At 32.6% G+C, this 18,958-nt stretch overlaps 2 protein-coding genes across 2 annotated transcripts; one reads left to right on the forward strand and one right to left on the reverse strand.

Annotated features, from left to right (window-relative positions):
* Positions 1 to 481: 481 nt before the first annotated feature.
* Positions 482 to 3,404, reverse strand: LOC107015374 (CDGSH iron-sulfur domain-containing protein NEET). Its single transcript, XM_015215624.2, has 2 exons — positions 3,142 to 3,404; positions 482 to 824 (listed from the first exon to the last, which is right to left on the reverse strand). The coding sequence occupies exons 1-2, from the start codon at positions 3,333 to 3,335 to the stop codon at positions 722 to 724; spliced, it is 297 nt and encodes a 98-aa protein (XP_015071110.1). The 5' UTR covers positions 3,336 to 3,404; the 3' UTR covers positions 482 to 721.
* Positions 3,405 to 9,017: 5,613 nt separating this feature from the next.
* On the forward strand, positions 9,018 to 17,337 carry LOC107012287 (K(+) efflux antiporter 5). The gene is made up of 20 exons (XM_015212087.2): positions 9,018 to 9,408; positions 9,883 to 9,926; positions 10,345 to 10,412; positions 10,504 to 10,588; positions 10,688 to 10,749; positions 10,875 to 10,950; positions 11,073 to 11,147; positions 11,563 to 11,634; positions 11,761 to 11,844; positions 11,918 to 11,986; positions 12,082 to 12,159; positions 12,262 to 12,350; positions 12,451 to 12,547; positions 14,172 to 14,225; positions 14,395 to 14,490; positions 15,053 to 15,241; positions 15,317 to 15,394; positions 16,471 to 16,515; positions 16,605 to 16,700; positions 16,961 to 17,337. Exons 1-20 carry the CDS (start codon positions 9,177 to 9,179, stop codon positions 17,000 to 17,002), a joined length of 1,731 nt encoding a protein of 576 aa, XP_015067573.1. The 5' UTR covers positions 9,018 to 9,176; the 3' UTR covers positions 17,003 to 17,337.
* Positions 17,338 to 18,958: the final 1,621 nt, after the last annotated feature.

Raw genomic sequence — 18,958 nt, forward strand, 5'->3', positions numbered from 1 at the left:
AAGTTTTTCTCAAATATTCTCGGGGCCAAACGGTCTTAAAAATTAATTATATATTTATATAAGAAAAACTAAGAATACTAGATACAACAATATACTCTAACTACAAGTCTAAGAAAATACTCAAATACCATTGTCTGACAATAAAGAAAAGATAAAATGATAGAAGAGATACATAAAAGTAAAAGTTACATAAATATATATTTTTTAAAACTATATCAAAGTAAGTATTTTTATGTGTAAAATAATATTTTAAAATTATATGTATAATGTCGGGTTGGTTAAATTTCGGATTGATTTTTTTAGTTGAAACCAAACCCAACCCAAATATTGTCGGGCTTTTTTCCAACACCAACCTATGTCAAATCAAACCACTAGCCGTGGTTTTTTTTTTTGACTCAATTTGCGATTTGATTTGATTTTCGGTTCGATTTTGTACACCCCTAATACTGAGAGAATTTGCATCAACCAAATCAACATGATATGACTTGTTAACTCATCACTTTCATTTAACTAATCCATATGGAAATTACACTCATGTGATAATAATGTGATCAAGTTGTAGCATGAGGCTGCAAAAGGATGAATATTTCAAGTACTTTCAGTTTTAAGTAGGTCCTATTCTAGAAAGAAGAACATCTCATTCAACAAATGGTATAGATAGAACAAAAAGATACTAAGAAAATAGTCTTTGCATAATCTGGAGAGTAGTTCATTTACTGGCTTACTGCTTCTTCAATAGCAAGGGTCCAACGTTATCGCCGGTTTCCTTATTGTGCTTCACATGGCTTCCATCACATAGAGGAAAAATCCCAGACCTCCAACACCTGCACACAAATCTCCCACTTACTAAATGTGATTCTAGCAAGAGTTCCACAATCAAGAGATCTATGACTCTCTTCTCCATTGCAACCATCAGTAAATGTTGTTAACGTATGGTCCTCGTGTTAAAGAATGACAAAAGTTTCACATCGGTGATTAATGAGATGTGTGAACTCTTTATAAGGCTTGGACAATCCTTCTCCCTTTGAGCTAACTTTTGGGGTGTGAGATAGGCCTAAGACCTAATTTTACATGGTATCAGAGCAAGGCCCGTCTCACCCGATGTTGGGGTCCCCAAAATTAAAATTGCCCACGCACCAGATGCTAAGCACTGGGCGTGAGGTGGGGTGTTAAAGAATGACAAAAGTCTCACATCGGTGATTATAGAGATGGGTGAACTCTTTATAAGACTTGGACAATCCTCCTCCCTTTGAGCTAGCTTTTGGGGTGTGAGTTATGCCTAAGTCCTAATTTTACACCTCGTAAATTCAAATTTCTGAATCAATTAAAGAGAAAAATGGGTTGAAACCGGGAAGGAGGGTCTTCGTTCAGCATTGAACCCCTCAAAGTCACTCCCTTCGGACTTAGGGTTACAGAGCTCAATGAATGACGGACTGAGACATATTCAACTAGAGGCAAGAGCAACTCACATTATTGGAACATACTGGTAATCAAGCTCAAATCATGATCTCCTCCGAGTTATAGACATCTCTCCAATCCCCATTAAAAAAAATAGATTTGGCTAATCGCGAATCAAACAAAACGGAGAAACTCAAAGTTCTCTGACAAATTATCCAAATTTTATATCTGTTACAAGATGTCTGTCACATGTTGTATCATTTTACTTTGGTTAAATGATAATCTTTTTACAATAATCTTTCTTCATTATATCACTCTGTATAACCAATCTGGTATAGCATCATATGTGATTACACATAAATGTAATACAATTAAAACACTACAATAAGGTTAATTTATGTGCTGTAACACCTGTAGTGTTGTTTCACATTAAACGTATATATAACTCTCCTATGAGAATGACATAGTAATTTTTGCAGGTATTATGAATACAGAAACTAAAGTTGGCAATCAAATACCTAACTATTAAGGATATAATACTGAATTATTTTCAATAACATGTATAACCAAAAAATATCCTTCAACACCATTCTTGAAGGACTTAAGCAATATGAAATTACTTATAAATAAAACCAGATTCAATATCACTACCAGTAATAGCGCTGACTTTTTTTTTTCGATCAACCTGAACTAATTTCACGGATCAACAACAGGTACCAACTAACTCCGTCTAATGGAATAATAGGACTGACTATTGATTGGACTTTATATGTGTACAACTAGTTTTTTTCAACTTAAACCAAATAGTGTACCATCTCTACTAAAAATGAACAAGATTTCTTTTCTCCTATGAACGTACAAAAGTTTCAAAGCTACATAAAGAATTTTTCAAATAAAATAAGATTTTGGAATAAATAAACAGTGTTGACTGACCCATACCACTATGTGGCTAGTCCCCATTTTCGCATAGGTAAGACAAAAAGGGAGAAATTGGGATAAACAATTGAATAAATTAAAATTGTTTCTAACAATTTCTATCAGCAACAATGCATATTCCAAAAAAATTTCTTAACAACAACAACAAAAAAAAAAGAAATACTAAAATAATATATCAAATTGAGAAAGACATAATACATAAAGGCATAATACATATATTAGACCCTAAACTTAGCTTCAAATTTTAACTTTGACCTCCAACTTTCATAATGTACAAACAAGCACTTTAACTATCCAACTTTTAAATAAATAAACACATGAGTCCTACGTGGCAAAATACACGTAAGACACCACATAGGACAAAAAATGACACGTAGGATGACATGTAGGACATGTGTGTCTATTTGTTCAACTTTATATAAGTTTAAGTGTCTACTTTTGCATACCCAAAGTTAAAGGGCATAAATGTGATTCAAAGCCAAGTTAAAGGGCGTATTTATGTATTATGCCATACATAAATATGTTATTTTACTTGGTTTTAAATTATATTTATGTCCTTCAATTTTGGATGTGTACAAATACACACTTAAACTTGTACATGCCATCCTAAATGTTATTTTTTGTCCTACGTGTATTGTGCCACATAGGATTCATATGTTTATTTATTTAAAAGTTGGATAGTTAAAGTGTTTATTTGTGCATTATGAAAATTGAAGGTTAAAGCTAAAATTTGAATCCAAATTTATGGTACAACGTATGTATTATGCCATTGAGAATTATGAAAATGTATTAAGAGAGAAAATGAACCTGCAGTACGCAGTAAGAGGCTTAGAGAGTTCAGTGACGAGAACAGAGTCGACCACTTTCGCTTCATCCTTCTTAATATCTGGGTTTATAGCTTGGGCACGAACCATCACCATACGCCTTGGCTTTGCGGTGAAGGAAGATAATGCGCCGCCGCATGAGAAGCCAGGTTGAATTATGCTAGTTGTAGACGCCATTGTTGTTCTCTGTTATTATTATTTGGGTGGGAATGAGTTGATTGATAACAATGTGATGCCTAAATAAAAGGAGAAGAGAAAGGGGGTGACGAACGTGTGGCCAGCACGGTCCTCCTTGTGCATTGTGATTTTCCCCAAATCGAGTGGAAGCTACATTATCCACGTTCCTAAATTTGTGATTTCTATTCAACGGAAAATGAAACGCAAATTTGATTCAATCTGCCTCAAAAAAATTTAGGCATAATATATAAATATATATTCTATAAGTTGACTTCGAATCATATTTATGTCGTTCAATTTTGAGCGTGCACAAGTAGTCATTTAAATTTGTACAAAGTTGAACAAATAGACACACATGTGCTACATATCTATCATACATGTCATTTTTTGTCCTACATAATCCTACGTGTATTGTATCATGTAAAACTCATGTGTTTATTTATTTAAAAATTAGATAGTTAATATGCCTATTTTGTGCATTACAAAAATTGAAGGTCAAAATTAAAATTTGAATTCAATTTTAAAATCTAATATATGTATTATGTAAAAAAATTTACGTGTAAGGTCAAAACACTTTTCGCCAAGAAATTTTATTATAGTTTCTTTAGTGGGTCGTATACAGACCATTTGCAGATGGGTTATAATTCGTGAATTGTTTAATTATGCAATGGTCAATAATATTGTAGTAATATATGAATAAATCATGCATGTTAAATTGTGATAATAATTAAGCCGATGTTATTTGGGTAAAATTATGCACATGATACCAAAGTCAAGTCATAAAGTGATATGGGTGTCGGTTTTTTTTTTTTTTTTTTGTATAAAAGGCAACATAATATTAATTAGATTATATGCATCAGTACAACACGTTCAGTTATATTGCTTGTAACGTTACAGGATGAATTGGGACTTGGACTTGTACATCTGTTAATATTACAATAGGAATTAGGAGATCTACTTCAAATGCTTGTCTACTTCTACTGCCTCTAAAACAAACACTGGGGGAACTATCCATTCTTCAATGCCAATAACTTGCATCATCCTCTCCTTCTTCGCTAGCAAGTCGTCTGCCTTGTTTTGTTCTCGGCCTTCATGGTTGATCTTGTGCTTCCCCAGTTGCACTAGGAGATCCCTGCATTCATAAACAATGTTGGCATAAGCATTTGATTGGGAATTTAACATATTTATCACCAAATCGATGCACATGACTTTGGAGATGATATGCCCAATTTCATATAACCAGTTAACATTATTATTTGCTATAATGATGGATATAGGGTTAAGAATATTGATGTATTCCCGATGCTTAAGACTATTCTACAGCCCAAGAAAATGTGTTTTAACAGTTTCAACTGCTCTACATGAATTGCAGCTAGTGTTAGGGGCAATGTTTATGGAGTTGAGGAACTAGTTGGTAGGGAGTCTATCTGTGTTCCTAGTGTATTTTTTTTTGAGTATTGATGCCCACATTGGAGTTCTTTTGTACATATGGAATCAGACAGTTCTACAATCTGCATGAAATAATTTGCTATGCTATGCTTTTATAAGGACAGAGAGCCCCGCTCTATTGAGGAACTTTATTTTCCACCCTGTTAGGCTACTTTGCAAGTTATCCAAAATGAATTAAAAGTCGTTGGTAGAGGGCTTGTTGTGGAAAATGGGGAAACCTAGGTATTTTCCAAAAGCAGTTGCTTGTATATTAAAGGTATTAGTGACTATGTTTGCCGATAGATGTGTTACAGTTAGCAAAATAGAGAATCTTAGGTTTAGAATTATTGATGCTTTGTCCTGACCAAGAGCAGAATCACCTCAAGATTTTTGCATTGACCCGACTGTTTTCTTTATTCGGAAAATTGTATATAATAACAAACTAATAACCTAAAATAAATGGAGTAGCTAGGGTTTGATTTAATTGTGCTCCATGACAACATTAGCCAAAATTTGCCAGACGTCTCTCTCCCAAAAATCTCGCTCGCCACTCTCGCTTTATACACAGAACTGTATAATTCTGTTTCTGTTTTGTATAAAGCGAGAGAAAATTGTATATACACATGCAAAAATATATATCTTCGTGTTATACACTTAATTATACAATTTACAAACATTTTACTTCAATTCAATTGTAGACAAATGCAAATTTTATACAAATGTTGCAGAGAAAAAGGCCAACGAATTATACAATTGCGAATTATACAATTGCAGTGAAATACAATTTTCTCTAGCTTTATACAACAGAAGTGTATATATTGTGTTTCTGTTTTTGTATAAAGCGAGAGAAAAACATATATCTTTTTGCTATACACTTATAATTATGTAATATACATACATTGTGCATTATACAATTGCAGTGAAATAGGATAGCGAATTATACAATTGCAGCGAAATAGGCCAGCGAATTATACAATTGTATATGTATAGCGAATTATACAGTTTTATGTTTGCTATGGAGCGCAATTATGCAAACTTTGCTATAACATACGAATATGAATTTTTTGTTTGCTATATGTGAAAGTTGCCCTTCTTTATTTGTGTGGGCCATTAGCACTAAGTCGTCTGCAAAGAAAAGGTGGGAAATGTGAGTCCACAGGGGAATCTTAATAGGGTACCATTTTGAGCGCATAACTGCTGCATTAATTTGGTGGAAGAGAACTTACATACAAAGCATAAAGAGGTAAGGCGATAAGGGGTCGCCCTGGCGTAGACCTCTGGAAGTATTAAAGAAATTGGTTTGGAATCCATTGCATAGTATAGTTGTCTTGTTGGTGGTTATGCAAGACATGATAAGGTTGTTGATTTTAGTGGGGAAGTTAAAAGAGTGAAGGATGTGTCTGATAAATTAAAGGACCATTCGAGCTTGTCGAATGCCTTTTCAAGGTCGAATTTCGCAATCATATTACCACTTTTTATACTAGTCTATTTGGAGAAATCTAGTTTGGCTCAGTCCTGTAAGATTGTTCATAAGAGGTCGGAGCCTAAAGAATGTAACTAAGATTACAGAGGCTGATGGGGCATAACTTTTTAAGGTTAGAAACATTTTTACATTTAGAAATTAGACAAACATAGATTTTATTTTTGATCTTCGTGATTCATTTGTTGACAAAAACATTTTTGTAGAAAGAAATTACAGAGGGGCTTACTATGTGCCCATAATTTTGATAGAAGAAAGGGTGGAGACTTTTAGATCACGGCGCTTTGAATAGTTTGAAAGAGTTATCTGTTTTCCTTATCTCTTCCTCGGTAGGTATTTGATTTAGAAAATCTCTTTTTTGACTTGAAAATTAACTACGTGGTTACCGTAAATTGAACTACTCTTCACTTGTTAGTGAAAACATATTATCTTCTTTTGTTTGGAATTGAAATACGTAAATTAATATGGAAGAAAATCCATACGTCGATTACTATTGATACTTCCAACTAGGTTTGTTCATGGTCATGGTTAAAAAATTAATTTGAACAGCAATCTGAACCAAATCAATTGAAAGATCGATATTTGGTTTGGTTGGGTTTGGTTAAGTTAAATTTTGAAAGTAGATATCGAATTAGTTTTGGTTTTACTAAAAAAACCAATTGCAAAAAAATAATCAAACAGGAAAGATAAATTAGATATATAAATTTTATAATTATTTATATATTATTCATAAATAAAATATAAATATTTTGTTAAATTTTAATTAACCTAAGTCTTTAACTTTACCATTTTTTCAAACCCAACACTTTAGTCCAATTATAATAATCTTAAGTTTAAGTACAACACAATTCATTTTAGTTTTTACCTACTCTATTTCACATAAAATAGTCATATTTTATTTATTTATTCGTGTAATGATAATTCTAGTATTGTTTAATAGCTTAATTAAGCCGACAATAACTTTTCTGTGGATTGTTTATGTATTAAGTGTTTGTGTATATCAAGATATGTATGTACTCAAAAAATTATTATTTTCCAACCAGAAAAGTTGAACCAAATCGACGATTATTTTTTTTCGTTTGATTTGATTATAAGAATTTAAAAATCCAACTAAATTAATTTAATTTTAATCCAAACTAAACCACAAACACCCTACTTTAAATGTTTACATGTAATCCTTCTTTTAAGTGTACATGTACAGAAGTCAGAATATAGAGCAACAAGAGTATGCAAATTAGGTTTAGCACAAGTGAAAAAAAAAAGATAAAGATGTATTGCTATACTTTTCGAGCAAACATTGTTAATTTTTCGATGGGGTTTATTATTCTATGGATCGTGCTTAGTTTGACTAATAAAAGTAAACTCTACACCATTTTTGTTAATCTCTTCAAAGTTATATATATTATCAAGTTGTAAGGATTGTAATTTGTAAACCAAATAAATCTCTTCAAACTCGATCTTAATTTTGAAAAACATTCATATCATACCTTTACACTTACTAAAAAGTTAAAAGATAATTGAATTTTACTCAATAAATATTCCACTAAGGTAAGAATCAATAAATTTGTAAACGTGACAAGTTATTGTTGTCATTATACACTGTTATTATTTATTTATTTATTTTGCATATTTCTACAACTAATTGGGATTTGATATTGATGGTTTACCAAGCAAATTAAAAAAAATCATAAAAAAACAACAAAGCAAATCAGAGCTTTTATTTTTAGACACTTGTCAATTGCTCTTGCATCATCTAACAAGCGGTCAATATGATATATAATGATTTTTGTTTAAAATTCAGTAGTTAAAATTCAACAAATATATAAGAAATATAATTTGAGAATTCAGTGAGTTGTTAATTTAGGGGCATAATATGCGTTCTTTATACTTTATTGCTCTCTCAATCATATATTGTAAATTTTTATTTGTCTTTTTTTATTTTAAATTTAAATAAATAAAAATTCATCAATTTTAAATTTTAAATTTGTATCGAATTACATATTAGCTTCTAAATGAACCATTGATACAATGATAGTAAGATAAAATGATAATCCTATTAAATAGCATGATACTGTTAAATTGAACAAACTTTTTTATTATTAGCTTCTATCTATTAGATGGACCATTGATACAGTAATACTAAGATAAATGATAATTATATTAAATTATATGATATTGTTAAATTGAACAAACTTTTTAAATTGTATCAGATAACCTTCTCTATATATAAGTGATAAAATGTAAACAACGAATGGTACATTTTAGTTCAATTAATTAATTAACCAACCTCGCTAAAACTCTATTTATCATGAGGTAGCTTTAAGTTTTAATTATTAGTCATTTTTTTAGCAAGCCAGTAACTAAAACCCCACTACTCCACTGCCAACTTAAGGATGCAAAATATAACTAATTTAGATGTGTATTAAGTTGTGATGATAAATTATTTTTTTTAAAAAAATATATTTAATTTTGGAGAAGTCAACAAAATTTCTAGCAATATTCGATTGACATTTCACCTATATACATGCACTTCTTTAAGGAAATTGAAAAGTTAAGACTCCTTTTTTTTTTCCTCACTATTAAGCCGACTTTTAATATAATACGTAAATACCTTTGAATTTTTTTTAATTAAGCTATTTGTTTTTTTTTAAAGAAGTTATAAATACTAGTATAACAATTATATACTAAAGCTTAAAATTAATTTAAACAAAAATTAGACCGAACGGATCGTATTACTTCAAACTTTATTAAATTCGTCAGGCTTAGATCCCGCTCTGAAAAAAAAAACTTTAACTTATTTTCAATTTTTGGCTTTGATCTAATAAAGCGGAAAGTTCAAACAAACACCTTTTGCGTCTCCATTTTCCCTTTCTTCTTCTTCTTCTCCATTCTCCTGCAATTTTTCTCTGTATTTTCCATTCGCTTCTGTAAAAATGGAGAGGATTGTGGTGAGAAGAGAGAAGCTTCGAGCATGGATATTCCTCTTTCTGTCGGTTGTTTATTCCGGAAGGATGACCTTAGCGGCCAGATCTGAAAAGGAGATTAGGGCAAGGTTTTACGGTAATTTAGTAAATTCGTCCGCTCCCGAAACTAATGATGGCACTATTGCCAAAATGTTCGATCGTGTTCTCGAGAAAGAGTTCTCTGAAAACGATCAGCCTGAAGGTAAGTTTTCTCCATTTTCTCTTTATTTATTTTTTCGGAATTAGTTTTTTTTTTTTTTTGGTATTCGCTGATTACAAGTTAAGTTGATTTTTGTTTTCGGTGCGAATATTGAGAATTGAATACAAGTTAATGGTGTATTTCCGGTCTTTTAATGAGCTTGTGACAAATTTACTTTTGGTTATTAGAGTTTGCATATGATGTATGCTTTAATGATTGATGATGACATTTATGTTTTATGCTTGATTCATAAACAACCTCTTCAAAACAGTCTAAATAAGGCAAATGAAGTTATGAGCTTTGGTAAATCAAGTTCTATTTACTACAAAAAGAAAGAGCGATGAGCTGAATAGAGAAACCAATTGGAATTTTTAGTATGCTCCAAGTTCTGGCATTTAAAATGTAACGATGCGTTCTGTCTGTGTGGTTTGCATAATGAAATGTCGGATTTATCATGTGCTTTTCTCACCTGATTAGGTTCTGATGGACGCAGCTTTAACAGTACGGTTGCTGATGAGACGGTAAGCTAAGCTATTCATACTTTTCATCAATTTACTTTTGGATCATGTTAGTTGTTATCTCTCATATTAAGATCAGTGGAAGATTATTTGCTGAAGCTTAGTTTACTCATAAACTGCTTATTTTAGATGGTGAAGCAATATATATATATATATATATATATATATATATTATTGGATCAGAGTATGCTTATGCTTGGCTGACTTTGTCTAATTGTTTGTGTCAAAGTTGAAGACTTGCATATCCATTCTAACTTCAACGTCTCCTATGTTTTAAGTTTAGGTCCTAATCAGAGTGATTAAAGGCCTAACGTTTTGACTTGCGTTTGTCAGAGTCCGACACTTTTACAATTTACTTTTGGTTCCACCTATAGAAAAATCTTTGCTCTTTTATGAAACGTTTACCTTTATTTTTCATTAGGGAGTCCTGGAGACGGTAGCCAAAATTACCCATGAGAAGATCAAGAAGAATGAGACACAACATACAAAGTAAATAAGAAGCTGTAACTAAACAGATCAATGCCTCTCCTGGCTTTGTATAAACTTTGCTGAAGTTATTTATTTATTTTGCCTTTTGCAGTGATACTAGATCATTCAAATTACAAGACGTTTTCTCCCTTGAAAATGAAGGTTCTGATGATGTTACTACATTGATTGACAAAAAGGTAAAAAAATGTATTCTTGAATTGTTAAAAAAAAACATTGGTCAATATCTCTAACGTGTGCCTAACTAGCTCTTTTTATACTGTTTTTCTTGATGACAGGATAATGTGTTTGTCATGTCAAATAAGAAATCAAAGTATCCTGTGCTTCAAGTTGATGTGAGGTCAATGTTAATCCTTTTTTATCCTGGCAATTCTGCTGAATAAACATAGATATTTAGGGATTTCATCTTTCATGTAGTTTCGACAGCTAGTGACATGTAGATTGTGCTACAATGTGTGTCTGCAGACTTATCTCAGACTTGGTGGTGGTTATAGTCTCTGCTGCCATTGGTGGAATCATCTTTTCTTGTTTAGGACAACCGGTATGTCCTTTTAGAAGCTTATGAAGTTTTACTTGGATGATTATGATCTTCTGTGATTATAAATCTAAATTTCAATTAAACCCAAGTACTGAACGTGTTTTAATCATGATTTCTTGAGGTAGGTTATTGTCGGTTATCTTCTTGCTGGCTCATTAATTGGACCAGGGGGTTTGAAATTCATCAGTGAAATGGTGCAGGTATGTAATCTTACAGGACAGCACATTGCGTATAAGGAAAAATCATGTCTGCCTGTTTTGTTGTTGAAATATCCATAGATTAAGCGACAAAGTAATCTTTCCATATGATAACTTTAACCGAAAAAGCATAGAGTAAATAAGTGTCAAACCGAAAAACAATCTTGGGTTTTGTTTCATTCAGTTTCTTTATTTCATGAGGAGAGATGCTAACGTTTTGTCTGTGCTTTTGGTATGTGATGCTTTTGATTTGCGGGCATGTATTATTTCGTTGTTATGTCCTTTTCGTTTTGTATAACTAGACTTTCATTAACAGTAGTCTGTGAAATTACTGTCATATTCTTGACTTGATACTCATTTAGTTATGATGTAAGTGTGCATCCTGAGTTGAACTCTTTCAGTGTCGATTGTATTACAGGTTGAGACCGTTGCTCAGTTTGGAGTTGTCTTCCTTTTATTCGCTTTAGGTCTGGAGTTTTCCTTGACAAAGGTGCTTTATCATTCTTTGTGGTGCTTTTTCCATACAACTGTTAGAACTAATTCTTGAAAAGTATCTGTGTATTTCAGTATATATCTTTCCTTACTTGGGGCAGCCTCCTAACATATTATCATGCAGCTAAAAGTTGTTGGTCCTGTTGCTGTTCTTGGAGGGTTGCTTCAAATTGTTATCCTTATGTTTCTGTGTGGCACAACTGCAATGGTATGACTGTGGAATTGAATTTCGCTTCGCCAATTATTGTTGCTTACTTATGTATTCTGTTAATGTGCTGCAGTTATGTGGTGCAAACTTGTCAGAGGGAGTATTTGTTGGTTGCTTCCTATCAATGTCATCAACGGCAGTGGTATATTATAAAACCATGATTCTTGTCAGTTTTTCCTTGTCTTTTAATTTAAAGTAAGTCTTACTAGCAATGATTTGACCATCTTAAATAAATAGGTGGTGAAATTTCTGGTTGAGAAAAACAGCAACAATGCTCTTCATGGTCAAGTGACAATCGGAACATTGATTTTTCAGGTAAAACCTGGGTCACTATTACCAAATTTTTAATGATCATGTCCTTTGTTTCATATACATATCACTAGAAGTTTGGCCCTTTTCTTTTTCATTTATCCCCAGGACTGTGCTGTTGGTTTATTATTCGCTTTGCTTCCTGTTCTTGGAGGTAACAGTGGGCTTTTGCATGGAATTATCTCTATGGGAAAAGTGTAAGCTTATGGGCATGCCACTTTTTATGTTGTTTTTCGTTTTACTTGGCAGCAATTCGAGGCTTAGATCAAGACTAAAAATTCTGTTTGCTCTGTCTAGGCTGCTGATCTTATCCATGTACCTCAGTGTTGCATCAATTTTAACTTGGTCATTTGTTCCTCGTTTTCTGAAGTTAATGATTCGGTTATCTTCTCAAGTGAGTACTTCTCATGATCATAATTTCTTTTTTATTCTTTTCTCCACATGGAATTATCTAGAGGTGTCAAATTTGACCCATCAACGTGAAACCCGTCCAAACTTCCCAGTGATATTTTCATGTCCGGTCAAGTTGGGTTGTAGCCCAGGCTGGTCCGTAGCTTAGATAGGTCATTTACGGGTCAGTTTCTCTACCCGTGATAGTAGCTAAATGTGCATGTGCCATCCGTGTACCTCTCGCACCTGCAGACAGTGCATACCAATTAATTGATCCTTTTCTGTAAACCTTTTTTTATTGTTGTCTGACTTCTGTGTTTTTGGTGTTTGAATAAAGAATGGAAAAAATGCGAACTTTTGATTATAAGAGGTTTTCTTAAAAGTTGGGTTAATATTTTTTATGTTTGAATAATTAAGTGGAGAAGATGCAAAATCTTAACTACAAGAGGTTTTCTTCCAAGCCGGGTGTTCTCACAATTGAGATTTAGTCTGCATTTGTCCATAATTGTGAAATTCGGAAAAAAAAGTTAAAAAGTAGAGTTGTGTTCTGACATGAATACAAATTGAATTTGTTTTTGAATTTTTATGAGTGATAACTGAGGTTAAAAAAATAATTTGAAGTATGAAAGCTACAATACTCAAGACGGAAAGATATCACTTCATGTCTTAAGTACAGATCTATATTAATTGCAGTAACTGCAAAATGGTAGACTCATAGTCAAGCAAATAGGCCAAATTTTTGGGACCAACCAAAACGGTTGCCAGTCAAGTTTTTATTTTTGGTGATAAAGGGAGTACGTACTCGTACATATAAGGTAACTTATCAGGCCTTTTGAAGACAAAAGTAATAGTGTAATACAAGGTTGTAAGTAAAATTTCTGTTGCTTATAATGTTTGAAGGATCATCAGCCAATGATCAAGTACAGAAGGCCAGATTTATCTTGAATCAGGGCTGCTGATCTTAGCAGTTCATATTATTCTTAAGCTGCTCCTTAAATAACAGCCCTTTGGTTGTATTTTCTTCAATAAATGTCAGACTCAGAGTGTACCACAACTGTACTGATCTTGAATTACCAACTGATGTCAGAATCCACCTAATTTAATTGAATAAATGGAATGGTGATTCGTCCAGTCTAAGACAATGAAGAAAGTTAGCTCTTTTCAGATGGCATTAAACCTGAATCACCAATCCCTTGGAATCCACCTGACAATCGTTGAAGTGAATGAAATATTGTGCACCACAACCACTCTGATCTTGATTTACCAACTGATGTTAGAATCCACCTAATTTAACTGAACAATGGAATGGTAATTTTGTCAACTCTAAGAATGAAAAATGAGCTTTTGGCAGAACGGCATTAAACCTAAATCATGATTCCTTTAGAATCAACCATTTCGATCTTTGGAATCGTTGGAGTCATGATTCTTTTCGTAGGTCATTCTGCAGTATTATACCAGTCATAATTGTTTGAATCTCCAGCTTTTATAAGTTGATCCCTGCATATGGTGCTGACAGTAAACAATTAATATCAGCTCTGCTGCATGTATTTGTACATTTCCGAGCTTCATGCTTTATGCAGTCTTTCCTTTACAAATTGTTAACTTTCTTAATTCCTTGTCATTTCCAGACCAATGAATTGTATCAGCTTGCGGTGGTGGCGTTCTGCTTATTATCTGCTTGGGTTAGTTTGAACACTGTTCTAGTTTTTTCTTACTAAAAATGGGATGGCTATTCTTCAGTTGCAAATTGCAGATATTTTCCTGAAACATTCTTGTAAAAGCTATCTGAAGTAGTGACTACATAGCAAGCAGTGCCAGAGAATACTGAGGATGTTTCATTTGATTCTTCAGTGCAGTGATAAGCTGGGCCTTAGTCTTGAGTTGGGTTCATTTGTAGCCGGAGTTATGATATCCACAACTGACTTTGCAAAACATACCTTGGACCAGGTATTGATTTATGATAGGATGTTTCTTCTCTCATGCTTTTATTATTAAACATAAATTGAAATGTTGACCATGAACAAATCTATGAGGCATCCTTACTTCAAAGTTCATTTTTCTATTTCAACTCACCAATCTTATTTATGTTAATATTTCTCTGAGTATTCTCATTATGTTTGAATGTTCCTGGCTTCTTACCACATCTTTGTACACAACGATATCTTATCTGTGTCAGTTTCTTCTATTTATATTTTTTCTACTGATTTTGGAACACTTCTGAGCTCTGAAGCATATTTTTCCATTTCTCTTTAATTGTTGTATACTTCATCTATCTTATTTTTCTGTTAATGTCTTGGGCAGGTAAAGCCCTCATTATCTGCTTAGATAATTTACTATTCGTCATTAGCTGTATTTATTTTCATTATCAGATATATGAGGAATAGCATTCTAATTACCATGCTTGCTGTACAACAATGGCAGATTGTAGTGTATTACTTGAAAACATCAGACTACTTTGATTTTATCTAGTATGCTTTGCGATTGTTAAGTGTCTTAATATTACTTGTAGGTGGAACCAATCCGTAATCTCTTTGCAGCTCTCTTTCTCGCTAGTATTGGAATGTTGATACATGTACAGTTCCTTTGGACACATGTGGATATTCTGCTTGCCTCCGTTATCCTGGTTATAGTTTTTAAGACTACTGTAGCCACTGTGATTACAAAGGTTTTTGGATATAACATTAGGACGTCACTTATTGTAAGTCACCCATCTAAACACTTGTTAAACAAATTATATTGCCTTGATGTTTTATGAGTTTGAGTGACTTTACAGGTTGGACTTTTGCTTGCACAAATTGGGGAATTCGCATTTGTGCTCTTGAGTCGTGCCTCAAACCTGCATATTGTTCAGGTGATCACATCCTACCTATCTTTTTTCACCTGTTATGTTTCTTATCGTTTTGAACCCTTCCCCTTCATAATACCTTTAAGGAGGCAAAATGTTTTTTGTGCTCAAAGTGTGACAATGATTTCCTGATGTTCTTCCTCTTAATGTCTTAAGTTCATGAAATAAAGGAATTGCACTTACTTTTGTGGAGCTAGATTGTGAGTACCACTATTTCTGTTGTTTCAAAGTAGATAGCATGATACAATTTGAATTATACTGTCAATCACAACTCTACATGATACTGTGTTTTACATGTATGTAGAATGCAATTAAATTCGCCCTAGTTGAATTTATGGTTTTTAATATTTCACTCGTGTTTTGGAACAATAGATATACAGTTCAGTTTCTTGCTCAACCTGTTATTTTAAACAACAGGGGCACTTATACATTGTTTTTGCTTAGCAAAACTTTCCTGGCTGCCTAGATGTTGTTAGTGTCTCTGTGTCACGTAATGGCACCATAAACACTTTCTCCCTTGAAGATTAGCTTTTAAGAAAATTTAGACTAACTCCTTGTTAAACAAAAAAGAAAAAGAAAGAAGAGGCCCCTAAAGGAACTCTGCCTGGTTTGTAAAAACACTTAGTGATATCTTCCCATATGTCCAAGCTTCGGTGAACAAAGCAGAGTTACCCAGTATATGTGTCATGGGAAGTAGCATGTACCTCGTGAAATTAGTTGAGGCGCGTGTGAGCTGATTAAGACACCATGTGTATTTTTTTTTAAAAAAAAAGATACTGCTTGTTTTGCATTAAGAAACAAGTCTTGAATTATTTTTCATTGTTCAGCTACTTGATATGGTTTAGCTGATTATTTGTGCTGTATTCTTACTTTCACCAAGTACAATCATTATTATTTTGAGATTGTAACATATTGTGTGTGTATACATATATATTATACATCAGCTGCACAAAACCTGAGCAGCCACCATAATTACAACGTGCAGTTAATAAAAACCCAACCCACCAAGTGCATCATTTGTCCCACTCAAATGCCACATTAGCCACATTATCGCTCTTCTGAATTTTCTGTGACACATACAGGGCAAGATGTACCTTCTTCTTCTAGGAACAACTGCTCTAAGTCTTGTAAGCTTCTAATTCTTGTAATTGCTTGAGGAAATACTTCCTATGCTTTATGTTTTTAATTGATGTTTAAGAATGAGAATTTTTTGCAGGTCACAACCCCCGTCTTGTTCAAGTTGATACCTGCTATCATGCACCTGGGAGTTCTTATGCACTGGTTTCCTGTGGAAAATGTCGCACCAGATGAGGTAGTGTTTCTTACTGAGATCATGGACTGATTGACACAATTGTAGATGAGATGTTATTTCTTCATTGCTTATGTTATTGTAGCGGCATGCCTAGACACTTAAATTAGAATCTTCTGCCCACACATTGTTCGTTTCTTCTGGCTGAGGAACAACAATGAGCTAGGGTTTCTCTGCTATAATATATCATTTTCTTCGATCTTTTGTTTGGTTATCGTACAAGAAACACAGTAAAATCAGCAGGTTGTTTTTTTTGTTTGCAGGAGAAAGTTGCAATGATTGATACGCGCAACAGAGTATTGTAACATAGGCTGTGTTTTATATCCAGTCGCATCAACAGTGGCTAGATGAAAGAGAGTTGTACAATATTCCCAGTTTTGGCGGGCAGTAAATTCAATGTGCATTACTCAGCCTGAACTCATCAAGGATGCAGAGGTTAGATAAAAGTTAGATTAAAAAAAAATGAAAAAGTTAAATTTGTTATGTACATAAATGTTCTGAATATGGATGCTGTATATATTCACACTTCTTGTCTCACAGAACTTGGCCTTGACATCACGCCCACAAAAAAAAAAAAAATTGTACCTTGACATTTATAGTGAATGCCAAAGAATTATCTGCCATCCAAAATTCCCTGCAATCTAACTTTGTACACCGGTCTTTTATTTTTTCTTAAGAAATAAGATAGATTTTATTTTTCTCCAAATAAGCCAAATCATAAAAAGGAAAGACGAAAACAACGGTATAAAAGAACCAACTCTCTGGTTAGTAGGATGCATGTTTTAGGAGTTTTGTCATGAAAAAGGGCCTAAAATACCCTCAAAGTATTGGAAATGGTACAAAATTACCCCCATCCACCTATTGGCTCCAAAATACCCTTCTCACTCACCTATTGGCTCCAAAATACCCTTGTCATCCACCTTTTGGTTCAAAATTGACCACTTATTTAACGGTTTTAAATTTAAACTATTTAAATATTTTTTTAAATACGTGGGGCTAAACTATTTGTTATAATTTAACTTATTAGTATAATTTATAAATCAATCCACTACTCACCCATTACCAATTAAACTCCTCCAAATTAATAAACCCGTCACATTATTAATGCAACAACAGAAAAGCTATTACCAATTGAGTGTTTTTAAAAATTAGAGGTGAAAATATCGATAGAATTAAACTATCATACATTCAAGTTTCTAAATAAAAATTATCGATAAACTTAAAAGTCAGACTATGTTTATCTTAACTATCCTTACGTTTCAATTATGTGATGTTACTTCATAGGTAATTTTTTTTCAAAATAATATATTAAAGGTTTTAAAACAAATCATAAATATATATAAAATTATATTTAAAGGTGCATGAATTATTTCGGATGTATTACTTCTTTACCTTTAATAATAAATTTCTAATTAAATCTTGAAAGAGAATCCTATTGAAAGTGTCGTCCTATATAAGCGGCTCAACCTAAATTTAATTAGGGTTTCGAGTTGGACTCGAATAATTTTAGATGTCATTTTTAAGAATCTATAATTTCATCGTGTTTTAGTAGTATTTATGGCGATTTTGATATTATAATTAGATTATTAATTGAGTGGCGTTTAGTTAGTAATGAGTGGATAGTGGGTTGATTTTTAAATTATATTAATAAATTAAATTATAACCAATAGTTGAACGCCAAGTATTTTAAAATATTTAAAGAGTTTAATTTTAAAAAAATTAAATAAGTGGTCAATTTTGAACCCAAAGGTAGATGACAAGGGTATTTTGGAGCCAATAAGTAGATGAGAAGGGCATTTTAGAGCCAATAGGTGGATGAGAAGGGCATTTTGGAGCCAATAGGTGGATGGAGGGTAATTTTGTACCATTTTCAATACTTCAAGGGTATTTTAGGCCCTTTTCCGTTTTTTAAATAGCTTTTGCGCTTCACTTTTTCTTATTTTGTTTAAATATTACCATATTGCTTTACTTTTTCTAAAAGAAAATATAACCTTGTCCTATATTTGGTTATTCGTTTGTTTAGAATAAAAGTTTGGATCTTTATAAATTGAATATTTTTCTTCTCATAATACAAAACAATAATATCCACTACATAGCGGTTAAGAGTCTTGTTTAAGGCGGGGATAATTCTTCTAATAAATCTATGTTTTTAAAATTTAATTTTTAATATATAGATCTTGAGTGGTATTTGATCCAATGATTGCATGAGTTTGAATGGAAGTTCTAATCAATTTATACCATTAATGAATCTGAAATACATT

Source organism: Solanum pennellii, chromosome 3 (assembly GCF_001406875.1).
Source record: "Solanum pennellii chromosome 3, SPENNV200".
In the NCBI taxonomy this organism is placed as follows: Eukaryota; Viridiplantae; Streptophyta; class Magnoliopsida; order Solanales; family Solanaceae; genus Solanum; species Solanum pennellii.

Coding starts and splice junctions, on each gene's coding strand:
- LOC107015374 (XM_015215624.2), bottom strand. CDS start 3,335: ATGGCGTCTACAACTAGCATAATTCAACCTGGCTTCTCATGCGGCGGC. Junction 825..3,141: donor CCTCTTACTGCGTACTGCAG/GTTCATTTTCTC, acceptor ATTTGTGTGCAG/GTGTTGGAGGTCTGGGATTT.
- LOC107012287 (XM_015212087.2), top strand. CDS start 9,177: ATGGAGAGGATTGTGGTGAGAAGAGAGAAGCTTCGAGCATGGATATTC. Junction 9,927..10,344: donor GTACGGTTGCTGATGAGACG/GTAAGCTAAGCT, acceptor ATTTTTCATTAG/GGAGTCCTGGAGACGGTAGC. Junction 10,951..11,072: donor TTTCTTGTTTAGGACAACCG/GTATGTCCTTTT, acceptor TTCTTGAGGTAG/GTTATTGTCGGTTATCTTCT.